Here is a 15,598-nt window from a genome sequence, read left to right as displayed (position 1 = left end):
CCACACAGATGCTGCCTCCTCCAGGAAGTCCTTCCTGGCTATCCCCCTGGTTATTAGGTGCTCCCTCCACTCTTCCTCTGAGGGACCATGGGCAGATCTCTACATGGCTCTCAGTGCCTGTATTATGGTTATTAATTGGGCATTCTCCACTCACTTGACTGGAGAGCAGGTGGTGTCATGGTTGCCTGGGTGTCCCCAGGGACTAGCACAAGGCCTGACAGGAAGTCCTCAGACCGTAAATGATGAGCCAGTGGGTCTACTCTGAACCTTCCTGATGGGCAGCAAAGGCCTCCTCCCCCAACCCCGTGGGTTATGGCGACTTGCATGTCACAGGCCTTTGTTTCTCTGCACTGCTGTTATCCCTCGGTGTGCTCCTGTGCTCGTGTGGAACCAAACAGTGTGCTTGCGTGTGGAGTTCTCCCTCTCCTGGCACTTAAGGAATAACTGGCATTTATTTGAACAGAGATTTTCCCATAATATACAGATCTACAATATTTCCTTCTGTCTTTATTAACATTTTCAAACACTCTTGCCCAGGACAGCTGTTCTAGACTTATGCTGTATGTTTCCCAGACTGGCATGAAAGATCATTTCACTAATGTGTTAGTTTCTGCTCAGAGACCTGGCAACTGAGAGTTTAGAATCTTTCATTGCAGTTCAAACTTCTGATTTGATCTCATATTGTATAATTGTAGTGAAATATCTTGGTATTTGGGGGATTTAGTCACTTCAAATAAGCATTCATTTCTTTTCTTAGTGCGTATTCTCCTCGCTGTACCCTTTTGAATTTAGATGGCACTCAGTGCTAACATAGGCTGGAATCAGGGGCTTGTGCCTCTAGTGCTGCCCAAAGCCTGACCTGTCTATGTTATGCAAGAAATGTTTGTTAGATGCAGGAGTTTTCTGCTGATCCGTGCAGCTGGTGTTGAGTTTTAACAGTTAAGGCCCCTATTCCCTTCCCCCTTTCTGAAATGTTTGTGATCTGCCGCTGCCAGAGCGTTTTTAATATGCATGGAGCATAGAGTCTGGTACTGGAGGAGATTGGATCACAGTTTGAATCAGAAGCAGCATGGACTGCTGATCTGTTCCATTTTCTAAAAATACACTTTGTAAAGTATACACATACACAGCACTGTCATGATTTCATGTTTTGGGGTTTGGCCCCACTGCTGCACGTGAAAGCTACAAGGTCTTTCCTCGAAATTCAGGCCCGTGTTTCCAAGCAAGAGTGTTGACTTTTTAAAGAAGAGAGTTTCCTCATCCTTTACACAAATGCATATTTCCCTGCTTACTGTCTTCCCAGCTCTTCTACCCGCCTCACCTAAATGCAAGAAATGCCTCTGTGGCCTCAGGAACAGTCAGGTAGACTTTGAATCTGTATATTTTCAGGAATGTGTTTCCAAGTTAGCAATTTGAAATCTTCATCTGCTTTTAGTGAAACACTCTTGTTTCTATTTGTCACCTTTCTATGAGAAGGAAGGAGGGTGACATTGGCTCTTCCATACTGAAAACGGAGAGGAATCCTGTTTTAGGAGAAGCCTTTTGCAGTGTAGCATGTGAAGTTGGGAAGACAGCGAACAGATATGAGTAGTTCTCTGTATTTCTGTCTTGGTAAATGTGGTTTCTGAGCTTTTTAGGAACAGTTGACTTCTTCCTCCATGTTCGCAAACTGCAACTTGGCTTTCAAGAAACTCGTGGCACTGAGGTGCTTTTTTGTACTTGGTCAGTAGCTGGCATTAAACAGAATTGGTGGTTTGTGCTCATGCCGGTCTTACTAATCAAAAATCTGTAGTTAAAGGGACAACAAGAAAAAAGGCAGTAAATAGATTTTTTAAAATGTTTAAATTTGGGAAATGGTAGGAAAGGACTCTCAAAATATTTAATTATGTTCTAGCACATAATGAGCTTTTAATTATTATTTAGATGTTATAAATTATTATTTAGATGTTATTATTATAAAGATGTTCTTTGGGAAAAAGGTGGGGCTCTTCCCTGAACCACAGAGTAGAAAAAAATGATCCAGTGAGTGTTTTCGTTCTCCCAATGATGATACTGTCAAGAACTGTGAAGGGTCTGAAATTTTACCCTGCTTGTGAGCCACTGAATTAGCCTACCATCGTTTCCGGGATGCTGGCAGAAGGCGTGGGACTCGCGGTTGGAGCCAGCAGCCTCTACTCATCACAGCAATGAGAGTATCAGTGTTCTCTTGTGCCAGTTCCCTGAGTCCCAGTTCTTACAAGGCAATGCAGCTTGGGCCAGGTCACACCTGCATGCCTCAAGAGAGGAACCTGGAGCTTAGAAAACCCAGATCTTGTATGATGGGTAAAGCTCACTCTTTGAGAGAGAGAGGTGGAGAAAGAGAGAGATAGATATGCCTTAGGGCTCAGTTCTCTCTTGGAGCCCAGGGTGAGAAAAAAGCTGTTCGTCCTTTGCTTATGGGCTGCCATTCCAAAATGCCTATGTTCCTTCAAAATATTTTAAATAAAAGAAGGGAAAGAGAATATCAGAAATTCTTTTTGGAAACTAATACTTTACTGTGTTTTGAGAAAATGTAGGTATTACATTTTAAATAATATTTAAAAAATTTTTCAAATCTTCTTATTAAAAAGTTACCCAAAGTTTGGAAAGTAGGAGATGGTTACATAACAAAGCTCATGTTTACGTTTTTTGTTTTTTTTTTTTTTTTTTTTGGCCTTCCAAAAAGTATGGACAGCTTGCTTTTGGGAGACACTATGAAACATGCTATCATCTGATGTGTACTGGCTTGAGATGTGAACTCATTACATGACTTAAGTATATATACTCACTTCTTGCCTCATCCCTGATCCTCCCTGGCTGACAAGCCTCTGAAAAATTTCCTCTATCCAAGCACCTGCTCTGCTGCTTCCCAAACCTTATTTGGCTGCACAGGTCTCTTCTTTCACAGGCTTCCAGTTGTCCACACGTCTCATTGCCTCATCTCCACAGAGACTGTCTCCAGTCTCGCATGTTGCTCCGTCCTGTGACTATTCCAGCTCACAGTGTGTCTGCCCATGTGGGGTTCTGAAATCAAAGGAGTCACCTTGTAGAGGCTTCTGAGGTACACCCAGGACGTCACATACAGAAACTTAAGTCTACATGGGAAGTCTGGGAGGTAATCTTGGTGAACCGGTTAGTGCTGGATCACATAGCACATGTGTGTGTTAAACAGCGACAGAAAGATCACAAAAAACAGAAAAGATGAATGTGGAGAACTTGACCCTGGACAAGGACTGCTGATTCTATGTTCCTGTTTGGGATGAGATGGAGAAAGCCAGGGTGCGGGACAGGCGGGGCTTTCTGTTTTGTATCTGTCATTGCAGTGGTTCTTTCACTTTCTAAAAACCAAGGGGGTATTTTCCCTTTACACGCACGCGTGTGCGCGCACACAGCCCCCCCCCCAACACGACACATGGAGGTTTTCTTTTTTAAAGAAAGATGTGAGGATTAAGCAGACAATAGCTCTACAATTTATGCTCTTTATTTTTCAAGGGCCACATAAATATAGTCACATAGTTACTTTATCTTCTTCCTGTAACTGTCCTCCCTCTAGGCAGATGGATGGCAGTCATTGACGATTTATGACTCTGAAGAGCTGAAGGGGGGTGTGGCAAAACATCTCATCTTCCTCCACCGCCACCCTCCAAGCACGTTGAATAATTGCTGGGAGATAACTTGGCAATTGTTTGGCTAACTGTGACCTTAATTCCCTGCCAGGGCTTCACTCAACACCTACCTCTCCTTTCCCTTCCTGATCAGTAAGACAACATTCAACGTTCCTTTTCTGCTAAAAAAAAAAAACAAAAAACAAAAAACAAAAAAAAACGGAGTGACTTTTGTGACTGGTGATACAGATCACTTTAAGATTTATAAGGTATCTTGCCTTGGGATAAAATAGGTTTTATGACTCCCAGATGAATGGCTGGACAGGGGAATTGTAAATAAGCTCTTTGAAGAATAATTTTTTTTTTAATGACCCCCTTGGTTTACTGACCAAAGCATAGGAAAGCTTCAGTGTATTAAATACCTACCAAGTCAGTTATGCGCCAGATTTGTAAAATCCAGTTTTGGTTTTAGAACTTTCTAATTTGGTTGCTCAGATGTTGGCTGATGGCTCCATGTCCCTGCCACTCTGCCTGGCTTCGTGAGATCTGGAAAAAGAGTTAAAGATCTTCCTGCAAGAGGCAGTAGAAATACTTGAAGCCATCGGAGAACAACCAGTGTCAACTTGCCCTTTCATATATTGGTGTCGCAGGCCTCCAGGGAAGGTGTATGGGTTAGAGAGGCCACAGGAGGAGTATTGGGGGAGGTGGAACTGGAGCTGAGCCAAGGAAAGGCAAGATTAGAGCAGGCAGAGGAGGGCGGGGAGCTTGAGAGGAAAGGCAAAGCTTGAGGCAGAGGTGGGAGTGCCAGGAAGCAGAGCTGTGGCAGACAGGAGGCTGCCGGGGCGGGGTGGCCCCTGGTAGGCGGGCAGGTGGAAGAGCATCGGATATGGGGAGACAGGTGGGTAAACTTGGCCCTAGGTTGCTGAGTGTCGCTGTGTTGGAGGATTGCACCTGGGGGCTGTCCAGGAGGCCATGCTGGTGCTGAAGAACTCAGTGCCAGTTCTCTGGCAGGGGAAACAGTCTAAGCGTGCTGAGGAATGTGGGTCTCGGGAAACTGCTCGTGGAAACTGGTGTACTGGTTTAGCGGAAGACGGCGGGCATCTGAGGTGAAGAGCACCTGGGTGCCGCAGACAGGGAACACGTGTGTGTTCAAAATGTCACTGAATGAAATGAGACGCTTCTCAAGGGAACATCATATACCATAGTCACAAACCTCCAGTTCTGAGGTCACTGAAGAATAATTCAGATCAACACGGATCAACTACGTGAACTCTCCCTCTGTGCTTAGCGGCCATTCCAGGTGTCTGTTCACTGACCTGTTTACATTAACTTTAAACAAAATGGAAATATTAAGAAATGGTCTGGTCACTAGAAGTTTTTGCTGTTCATTTCTAGTCTTTGGCCCTCTCTAGAGGAAGCCTGAATCCAGTGGCATTTTATTCTGCACGGCCGTACGTGTAGGAGCAGGTGAAAGATCTTTAAATGTTTAGCTGATCTTTTGCAGCTGCCGGTCACGTGCTTGATGCTAGATTCTTGTGATTTTCCTTATAATTAGAAAAAATGAATACCTTGAATATCCCGCTACTCCTGTGAGCAATTAGATTCTGGTTTTCTAATTAGTGAACTCATAGGGTGCTAGTAGGTTGGACAGATTGGAGAACCCGGAGAAGGACAGTAAGACAGCTTGAGTTTGGGGTTGTGGCTGGTTTCTGGGTTGTTGCTATCCATAGTTTGGGCTGCAGCCCCAGCAGGATGCAGAGAGGACTCAGTCCCTACTGGTCAGGAGTGATAGGGGAATTAGTGACCTAGTCATCTGGGATTGGGATGTCACGCATTTGATGTTCTGTGGCCTTTCTGCTATTAATCCTGTCCTTCAAACTCTTACCTTTAGCCCAGGTCAGACCCGATCGTCTATGGTCCAGTGGCTTAATCCACAGTCTCCAACCACAACAAGCTCCAACCCAGCTGTGACACCTCCTTCACCCGGGTCATCCGCTTTCCTCTTTTCTCCTCCTGCTACTGTAGTGGACAAGCCACCTGAAAGGTACGTGGTTTGGAGTGGAATGTGGAATACGGTGGCAGCACACACAGGGGGCTTGACGAACCTGAGCAGGTTCTTGTGTTCTCTGCTGGCAGAGGCTTACCCAGATACCCCCAGCATCCCAGACTTCATGGACAGCACTTACCACCTTGTATCGGGGCGTGCCTCACCCAGTTCAGTAGCAAATTCTTTGGAGGATTTGCCTTACATGAGACCTGCTTGAACGTACTCTGTCGTGCTGGTTGTGCATTTATGAAGAAGTTCTCATTTTGGAAGAACTTCTTGTTCATGAGTATAAAGCACATTCTTTGTTTTAAAGGTAGGCAAGCTGGCACTGGAAACATTCGCTTCCATGGCATCCAGTGGCCAGGTCCATAGAGGACAGAGCTGCTGGCCTCCAGCAGGCTCTTCCACCTGTGGTGGCTCAGGGGCTTCTTCCTGTCAGTGGCTTCCCCCATGCCAGTGAGATGAGGCATTTCCTTCGGATTTGATTAGACTGGCTAAAAGCATGGTTTCCATCCTCTTCACGCACGGACACAGAGGTTGCTTTAACGAATGGTGAGAAGCTGGGCCTGGTGTGCCGGCACGGTGTAAATACAGAGCACTCAGGCAAGAGCAACAAGCCCCTTCCAGAGCGGTGGCTGCCTGGGGTGGATCTGGGCTCGTGGTTTCCCACCTGTGGAGTGTGGGTGTGCCGCCTCGTTCTGCCGGCTGGCCGTGTGTCTCCAGGTGCGTGTGCTTTTCCTAACACACCAACTGAAGTGCTTGGAAATAAACATGTCCTGTGGTTCTAACAGTGCTGAATGGTAGGAAAGGGCATCCCACCAGGTAGGGAGGAGAATTAGGTGAAGTGGTTCAGTGACAGCTCCTCGGGCTCCCTGAGGAAAGGCTTGAATTTGAAACCCATCGTTTACTTGAAAATCAAGTGCTATTCTTAGCCTCATGTTCACTTCCATGTTAATTTCTTTTTCGGGAGGAGTTGCCCTACTGGTGACATCAGTGAGATTTGGGGAAGGGGGTTGGGGGTGAGGTTTCTCTCTGTTTTCCACATTTTCATTGGTGTCTTGTGTGTTTTCTTTCTTTTCAGTGTCAGCAGTCGGAAGGCTCGAGCCGTGTATCCGTGTGAAGCAGAACACAGTTCGGAATTATCTTTTGAAATAGGAGCAATTTTTGAGGATGGTAAGTGTTAGTGGGAGCCTCGTCTATTAATCCTGTCCGCCGGATCACTAACGTCTGCAGCATGGAGGGAGCAGTCAGCGATGGTGCTGTTGTTGGGAGGGTGAGTGTCCCGCTTGATGCTTTGGACTGGGTTAAGCTGCTGTGTTCGGCTCCTAGGCCCCAATACCAGGGGCCTGTCGTCGATGGCTGGAATGCCACTGTGTTCTCCTCTTGATTATTCTCCATCTCCTCTTGCGGGTCTTCATTCAGGTCATTTCTCTCCTGACAGGAAGAAGCTAGTGTCACTTGCACTTAAAAAATATTTCTGATTTGCACACTTTTATTATATTTGTTCTCCCAGAGTTGCTAACCAAGTCCATTAAACGCTTCAGGTTTACCAACTCTGAGTCATCCGAGAATACTACTATGCTTAAACATTTTCGATTTCTATTTCCCTTACAACTTTTGTGCTTTACAGTTTTGCTGATTTGAACAGTGTGTGAGTCTCCAGATTCAGGTATTGACTTTGCATATTGAAACAAGGGTGTAGCTTTTGAGGATTTAATATTCATACGCAAGCATTTAGGAGCTATGCCTGGTTGAATATTTCAAAAAGTTCTCTTATGGCTCAGTGTCTTTTTTCCCCTGCTCTTGCTTTCTTCCCTCCCCAGTCCTGCTCATTATGAAATGCATTGGTTGCTATGGAAACCGTGCTGTCATGTGTGGGTGGAGCTCCTCAGCAGAGTTCCAGGGAAGCAGTAGGAACCTGCGATGCTTGGAATGGAATGGTTGATTATCCAGAATGTTTGGGATACGTGGAATGTATCAACACGAGGCACAGTGGTGTATTGTCAGTAATGCAGCATTTGCTGACGATTGTTTTTTAGAAAGCAAGTTGCCTCATTTAGAATAGATTTCTATATGCGTGTGATATGTGCTCTTCAGAGACAGAGACTCCTGGTAGTGTCAGAAAACAAACAACAACAACAAAACCCCACATGGAACAGAATTAGACTTTGTGGAGAAATTTTGTTCTCGGAATAGAAGCAAGATCATTCCTCCATTACCATCACATACATGCAGTTTTGCCAAGAGAATGTGGAATGTAGTTGCCCTGCCCCAGGCCTGTCTCACGTCGGCACACCATATGGCTGAAGGGGAGGCTGAGATGGTAGTATTGAAACGCACTCATTTGAGAAATGTGATGAATTTTTATTTTGTGTGATTAGATTTGTTTCAAAGACTCTGAACTCCCTCCTGCAGTATGGTTTGTGAGATAGTTACCTTGGTAGAAGGTGTATCTATTAGGATACCTTAGGCTGCAAATAACAAAAATTGACACAGCCGGTTGAATCAGCCATGAAGATGGATTAAAGTCGGGCGCAGTGGTGCACACCTGTCGTCCCAGCTTGTGCAGAGGCTGAGGCAGGAGGATCACTTGCGCCCAGGAGTTCGAGGCCAGCCTGGATAACATAGTGAGACCCCATCTCAAAAGAGAAAAATGGGTTGGGGGAGGGATTAGTTTGCACCATAGTAAGTTTGGAAGTAGGGAGTTCTAATTTTAATTCATATTCTCAAAGATGTTATCAAAGACTGAAGTAGTTCCATCTCTCTGCGAAACTGTTCTCTGCTGATGGACCTGGGCCTCTGTCTGATTTCCCTGGCGGGAGCAAGATGACTGCCACAGTTCCATGTATCATGGCCACACTGTGGTGGAAGGAGGTGTCTCATCCTTGTGTTCCTTTAAGAATGAGAAAACTTTGCCAGGATTTTCTTCGTAGTTTACCCATCCTCACATCCCAGTATGTAGAACTGAGTCACATGCTTACCCCAAATCCATGATTTGCAAGGATTTAGACCAATCAGAATCACACAGGGTATAGGACACCTCTCCTGGGCACACAGCCATGTGAATGAGGGTCAGTGCCTAAAGCCAGCGCAGATCTGCCAGTTTGGATAAAAGGGGACACGCTGGTAGGCGTCTGACCCAGGAGACTTATGTTCTCCAGCTCTAAAGTCCCGAGATGACTTGGAGTCTTCCTAAAAAGTGTGCATGTACACACGTACACGTACATAGTCACACAGTGGTACCTATGTACACACACGTGCACACACACATCAGTGTCTCCATGCATTTTGGAGGAGGAGAGCCACTGATTGCAGGCAACGTGGATTCTGAACTCTGCAGTTATATTTTGCCTGGGCTCACAGCATGGCTTTCTTATCCTCCATGTGACCTGGAACAGGCTCCTTTGGGACTCTGTGCAGCTGATTCTTCATCCTCAGTGGCAGGGATGGCCACAACATTGATGCTGTATCAAGATAGCACTGGGGCTACTAGAAAAAGAGGGTTCTGAGTTGCTGCAGACGTATGGGGGAGAGGCTGCTGACCATGATGCCACACTGGGTACATCGTAGCGTGCCTCAGAAGAGGCTATGTTTTGAGCCAGGTTGTGTCTCACTCACGTTCTGTGCTCTGCAGTGCTGGGGTCTAGCTCTGTCAGGACTTTGCTGGCTGGGGCACCCCGGGTGTCTCAGGAGCTCCTCATTCTGTCCTTCTCCTAAGGCTGGCTACTTGGAAAATACCTTGTGGATGTGTTGACACCCTCTCCCTACCCAGGGATGTGAGTGTCTCATTTAATGTGAGCTACTTGTCTTGCAGGTGTCCCCCCTGATTCTTTTATAGCAGGGCAGATAACATAGTGGAAGGTGTTCAGAATCAACAGCATTAGGCTTACTGCTTAATAGGGACACTTCTTCAAAGGGTACAGTCGGTGTCAAGCCCTTAAGCAGAGTTTATCTGTGTGTGTGTTTGCGCCTCACATCTTCTGTGCATAGTTGATCTCTTAGCTAGTTAAAAGCAGGTGCTTGCCCAGAACATGTCTAGTGAAGCCCCTCCTTAAACAGCTATGGGGTCTTCCGGTCTGACAACTGACACCGAGAAGACAGACCGTCAGGTCATCTGACCACAGCTTCTGTGGAGCCAGGCAGTGCTCCAAGTGGCCACTCTAGACAGCTCAGCCCGCAGGAGTGCTGCTGGGAACGCTCCCTTTCTGCAGACCAGCAATACTTAGTGTCCCTGGAATGCCCAAGACATTCTTCCTATGTTCACTTATCCATGTGGAATCTTCCAGCCTCCATAGATGCTCTTGCAGTGCCATTCCTTTTTGTACCTCATACAGGCAATAAAGGAAATCGGTTTATGGCACCCAGTGGCCTTTGGAGAAAATAGACTCGAGGTCAGAGTGACCCCTGGGCAGCCTCGTCAGTAGTTATGCGGTTTGGGATGTGTGCAGCTCTGAGAAATCCTGACCCGGAGTGTGGTTGACACAGGGGTCTTTAGCAATTGTGTAGCTGCATGACTGTCCTTGTTCTTTGCTCTTACTGGGTGGGCCTAGACTTAAGTTATGCGTTCCAGTTCTAGGCAGAAGATGTGTTTCTTTAGTAGACTTACTAATGCCTAGCTGTTGCTCTGGGGCAATGCCTCCCAACCCCCACCCGCCCCCACCCCTTACCCCCAGGAGAGGGCTGCGTTTGTAAGGTCTCGGGGCAGTGATGTTGCTTTGATGGCCAGAGGGACTTTCCCTTTTCTCCGGGCCTGGGGAATCCTGGAAATAGGTTTTGCTGGTGACCACCCGCCAGTCCTGCTGTCCTTCCAGACAGGTGTGCTCCAGTCTGATGGGCAGTGGTTGCCTCCCCAGGGGCAGGGCTGGGAGGGTGCTGAGGCAGGAGGTTTCCAGGAGCGACCCCTCGTGGCAGCAGCAGCAGCAGCAGCAGCGGCGGGGCTGCTTTCCTGGCTGTCCCAGGCTCTTTGTCAACATCCACGTGTAGACGTCGGGGAGCAAGTGTGGCCCAAATTAATCCTTAAAAGCCTCTGGCGATTAAACTTGAAAGGTCTCAGATAGACACAGAATAATCCCTGGAAACCAACTTGGCATTATCCTGGAAAGTTGATCGCATATAGACCCCACAGCCCAACAGTTTCGTTGCCAGGTAGATTCCTAGCACAGGGGAATCTGAGAAAAAAATATTGAGTGAAAAATAAGTTCCAGGTGACTAGACATTATGTGCTTCTGGTTAAGCTCACACGTACACAAAATAAATGGGATATTATTAGGGGTATGGACTTGTGTGACAAAACTGAATTTTACCCATAGCCGTGATAAGATAGAGACATAGCATTCAAGCTACTGGTTGCCTCGTGGTGGGAGATAGGGCAGAGCCCAGGACGCAGCCTCCCTGTGGGTCCTGCGGCAGTTCTGAAGTTGAGTGTGGGTTCCTGGCGCTTACCATGTGCTGATGACACTTCAGTGATTTCAGTATTTGTCACACACATTGTCTACGTTATGCTGAAAACTGAGTCGGTGGAAGGGACCTGCTTCTCTCTGGTGCTACTTGGGGTCCCTGCCCCACACCCATCTTGTTCCCTCTTGTGGTCTAAAGGCTGTGAGGACACCGTGGCTGAAGCAGAGTGAGGCTCTTGGACTGAGACCTGCAGGCACGGGGAGGGTGCGTGGGAAATGACAGACACTGAGGCCACCGTGTTCTCCACCCGTAAGAATGGAAAAGCAGAGCCCTGTTGTCCGCGTAGACACTTCTCGGGGGAGGAGCGGTGTGATAAACTAGGAGAGGAGCCCCAGATGGGTATTTTGGGGTTCGATGCTACTGAGAGAGGTCAGATCTTCAGAGAGGGAGGGAGAGCCTGCCAGCCTCATCTGCAGCTGCAGAGCCACTTTTCCTGTGCTTGGGGACACCTTGCTGTTCATCTCCAGACCCTTCTAGCCCACCCCGCCCGCCGCTTGGCCAGGTCCACTTCCAAGGCTCTTGGATGCTATAGGATCCCCCATGATCACCTCTGTAAAGCAGTGACATCTCTCTCCCTACTGGCTTCTGCCTTCCAGGGAGGGGAGGGCTGGGGAGGTGGTGAATGGGGTTGTGGAGGCGTCTCTCTGGTTTGTTGGTTGAGGAGTTTTCCCCAATCAAGCCTCCTTTCACCTCCAGCGTTGTAGAACATCACCTTTTTCCTCCTCTGTTCATCCTGTCTTTTATTAATGCTGAGTCTGTGTTTGTGCAAGTGTGTGGTGTGTATAGGGGAGGAGGAGAAACAGTAAGCACGTGCAGGTGAGACTGTATTTGAGACTACCTTATTGCCTCCTCATAGCAGGTCCTGCAGGCTAAGTGCTAGTAACCCCGTGTTGCAGGTAACAGCTGAGCGAGGCCCAGGGGTTAATTTCCCAGGTGCACCCAGCTAGCCAGGAGTCTCCTCCAGGGCTCTGACTTGAGCCCTGGGCCCCTTGCCACTCAGGCCTCCACATTGTTACAACCCTGAGGGCCTCTTTTGCATAGAATCCAAAGCTTTTCCCTGATGGTGGCTGCATACTAGTAGCATTGCCGGCTGGGGTGTTTGGATGAAGTGAGCAGTCTCTAAAAATCCTGGTATGAAGAACAGTGTCAGGGTCAAGGTCATTGAAGGCATGAAGAAAGTGACTTGCTGCCAGATCACTTTGAGCACATCTCTTGTTTTGCTTATTCATTCATTACACAGATAATCATGTGTCTGACACTGTGCTAGGTGCCGGGTCTCATGTTATAGATGTTACATGCTCTCATAGTCTGGACTAGAAAAGAATGTCTCAGTGTATCTCTCCTATATGTACACGTATGCGTGCACACACACACAGGACATGCAGGGTGCATAACTGGGAGCCCCAACCTGGTCTGGAGCCAGGGGAGGAGTCCTGGAAGTGGGGGGATGCTGAAGCTGCTCTTTGAAGCATGAGTAGGTGCTGTCCAGGCATAAAGGCAGGGAAGAGCATTCAGGCCCAAGGGAACAGCTCCACGGAGGCCTTGAAGCCAGAAGCTTGTTGAATTTAAGGAAAGTGCAGGTGGTTAAGGGAATGCAGACAGGCAGAATGTGTTCCTGTTCATCCAGGGGAGGGAAGAACAAACAGTTACCCTGTTGCAAAGGACAATTAGAATTGGATTGTCAGTGTCTTCCAAACTGTGGGCAGCTATACCTTAGAGGACCGTGAACTCAATTCGCTGAGTTGCAATTAGCATTCAAAGAATAATACTTTTCTACACAAATCCATGGGGAAAAAAATAATAGAATACAGAAAGGAAGGCATTGCGTGTGCACAGTGAGGGTAAGAGTGTTGCTTCATGAAACTTGTGTGTGTTGTGGACGTGTATGCCTGTACTTGGTTTTTGATATGAAATTATTCTCCTGGGTTGTGATCGGAAGTCATCTTTCGAGTTGGTCTGCTGGAGTAGCCCATGCCTCCCCTTTCCTTTACGCCACGGCTGCCATGCCTTCACCTGACCATGATTGGGGGTTTGAGCTGGGGCCTGTCCACAGCTGGGGGTTATGAAATGCTTCTGTATTGCATTTCCGAACCCTGGTGAGGAGTGCTTGGACCTGTGCCCTTTGCTGTCCAGGCTGCAGTTTCCTCGTTAAGTATCACGTGAATATTTATGAACAGTCCATTGTGCCAGGCACCGTGCCCAGATGTATAAGGCTCAGGCTGCCTTCAGGAGTTCCCCATCCAGTGTGGGAGTCAGACCAGACTGTCAGAGGAGGAGGCATCCAATCAGGTCTCTAAATAGGAGGAATTACCCAGTGAAGAGGTGGGGGAAAGGCATTCCAGGCAGAAGGCACTGCACTTGCAAAGGCCTGGAGTTGCAGTTGGGATTTCTCTGGATGATTCACTGCAGTTGACATGCATGATGTGCCAGTGGAGTGTGAAGGGCTCCTGTAGGGGCGACCGGAGCCAGGTGCCAAGGGGCCTGTGTTACAGACCAGTAAGAAGCTTGGTTTGAGGCTGGGAGCGGTGGCTCACACCTGTAATCCCAGCACTTTGGGGGACCAAGGCAAGTGGATCAGCCGAGGTCAGTAGTTTAAGACCAGGCTGCCCAATGTGGTGAAACCCCATCTCTACTAAAAATACAAAAATTAGCCAGGCATGGTGATGCTTACCTATAATCCCAGGTACTCGGGAGGCTGAGGCGGGAGAATTGCTTGAACCCGGGAGGCAGAGGTTGCCGTGAGCCGAGATAGCACCACTGCACTCCAGCCTGGGCCATAGAGCGAGACTCCCTCTCAGGAAGAAAATACCAAAACAAAAACGCAAAAAGCTTGAGTTTGACTTTAAGCAGGGGAGGGATGTGATCAGCTCTGTATTCTAGATAGTTCACTGAGCATCTTTGTGCAGAGTGGGTTGGAAGGGACCGGACTGGAAACCGGGACACTGGTTAGGAAGCTGCTTTGGGACCGCGTAGATGAGGATTGTCGTGGCCAGTGCAGGGAGGCAGAGCCTGTCAGTGACCCTGGTGCAGACTTTGTGACCCAGCATCCCAGAAGTGGCCCCTGTTCTCTACTGGCCACTCCCTGGTTGAGCTTTTAAGTGAACACCCAGGAGGCAAGTACTTGGGGGGCATTTTGTTAAGGTGATTTTTCTCTTCCTTTTCAGTACAAACCTCCAGGGAGCCTGGCTGGCTAGAGGGGACTCTGAACGGCAAGAGGGGGCTGATTCCACAGAATTACGTCAAGCTGCTGTAGCTCCTGGACGCAGAGCCCCTGCTGACCCTGGCACCTAGGGACCTGCCTGGGGGCAGAGAGCCACCTTCCTCCTCCGAGGCTCTGGGCTGCACCCACAGGTACCTCCACACTTGGGAGTTACCATCATCACAATCAGCCTTGGGGGTGGGGGGTGGGCGGGGATGGGAATGCACCGCACTGAACTGTGATTGTGGATCAGGAGGGGGAATGTCAGGATTCGCAGAATGGACTTTTCATTTGTCAAGTATCGGGACTTGTGAGTTTTAATTATCCAGCATATAGAATGAGAGGGAGGGCAGCCTTCTGCCACCCGTGTCGCCCCCACTGGCAGTCACGTCACCAGAGCCACCCTGGCTCCCTCTCCTCCCCGAGCACCTGCTGCTGCGATGTTAAAGGGAACTGTGCTCCTCACAGCGATAGGTCTGCAGAGCGCATGCCTGGCTCCGGCGGCCTGGCTGCGAGAGGCTGCTGCTGGTGCGGGGGAGATGGTCCCAAGCCAGAGGGAGGCAGAGAGACGTGCTTCTCCAGCCTACTCTTCCTAGACGGCCACCTGCAGGACCCCACGTCACTGCACTGGCGGCGTGCACTGGCATATTTGTAACAGGCTTCTCGGTGCTCCTCACCCATGTGCTCTTTTCCAAACACCACCTTTTTGCCTCAAGGTCTCTGTAAATGAAATAAACTGTAATTTACTATTTGATTTGTCTGTCCTAATGTGGGGAAGTGGTTGTGGAAGTCATTGCCCTGTCTTGATTTATGAATTGGCAGCCTGCGATGGGACTCGTCTCTCTCTGCTGTTGGCGTGCTCACAGGTGGAATCTGTTAGCGGGGAGCCTGGAGTATTCGCAGTGAGGCGTGTTCCCGGGGGCAGCGGCAGCCTCTGATGTGTGCAATCCTGAAAGGGCATTCACATCTCCTCCAGTGGCTGCACAGGCCTCTCTACCCTGGTGCCTGCAGGACCTGGAGCAGGGCTGGGGCTTTGGCCCTGGGTGGTTGGTGTGAGCTGTCTCAGTGCCCTGGGACCAGCCCTTCTACCAGCACCATTGCACACCCTTACCCCACACCTCCCAGCATGCCTCTGCCTTCCAGGCCTCCTTGCTAATCTCCATCTGGATTAATTTCAGTGTTGAGGGAGGAGAGGGAGGCAGAGCAGACCTTCCCGGAGGAGCCTTCACCCTTGACCCTGCCCTACCCCATGCTGATGGCCACCCCCAGCAT

The 15,598-nt window shown here is 48.6% G+C and overlaps 1 protein-coding gene across 1 annotated transcript in view; it reads left to right on the top strand.

Annotated features, from left to right (window-relative positions):
- ARHGAP10 (Rho GTPase activating protein 10) overlaps window positions 1–15,075 on the top strand; it is a 351,063-nt gene extending 335,988 nt beyond the window's left edge. The window contains exons 20-22 of the mRNA XM_011973261.1: window positions 5,515–5,667; window positions 6,752–6,843; window positions 14,292–15,075. Coding sequence (XP_011828651.1) covers window positions 5,515–5,667; window positions 6,752–6,843; window positions 14,292–14,380 — 334 coding nt within the window. The 3' untranslated portion in view covers window positions 14,381–15,075. The remainder of the gene's footprint in view (window positions 1–5,514; window positions 5,668–6,751; window positions 6,844–14,291) is intronic.
- The last annotated feature ends 523 nt before the right edge of the window (window positions 15,076–15,598 follow it).

The sequence above is a fragment of the Mandrillus leucophaeus genome, unplaced genomic scaffold (genome assembly GCF_000951045.1).
Source record: "Mandrillus leucophaeus isolate KB7577 unplaced genomic scaffold, Mleu.le_1.0 Scaffold136, whole genome shotgun sequence".
In the NCBI taxonomy this organism is placed as follows: Eukaryota; Metazoa; Chordata; class Mammalia; order Primates; family Cercopithecidae; genus Mandrillus; species Mandrillus leucophaeus.
This window is presented reverse-complemented; position numbering and strand designations above follow the sequence as displayed.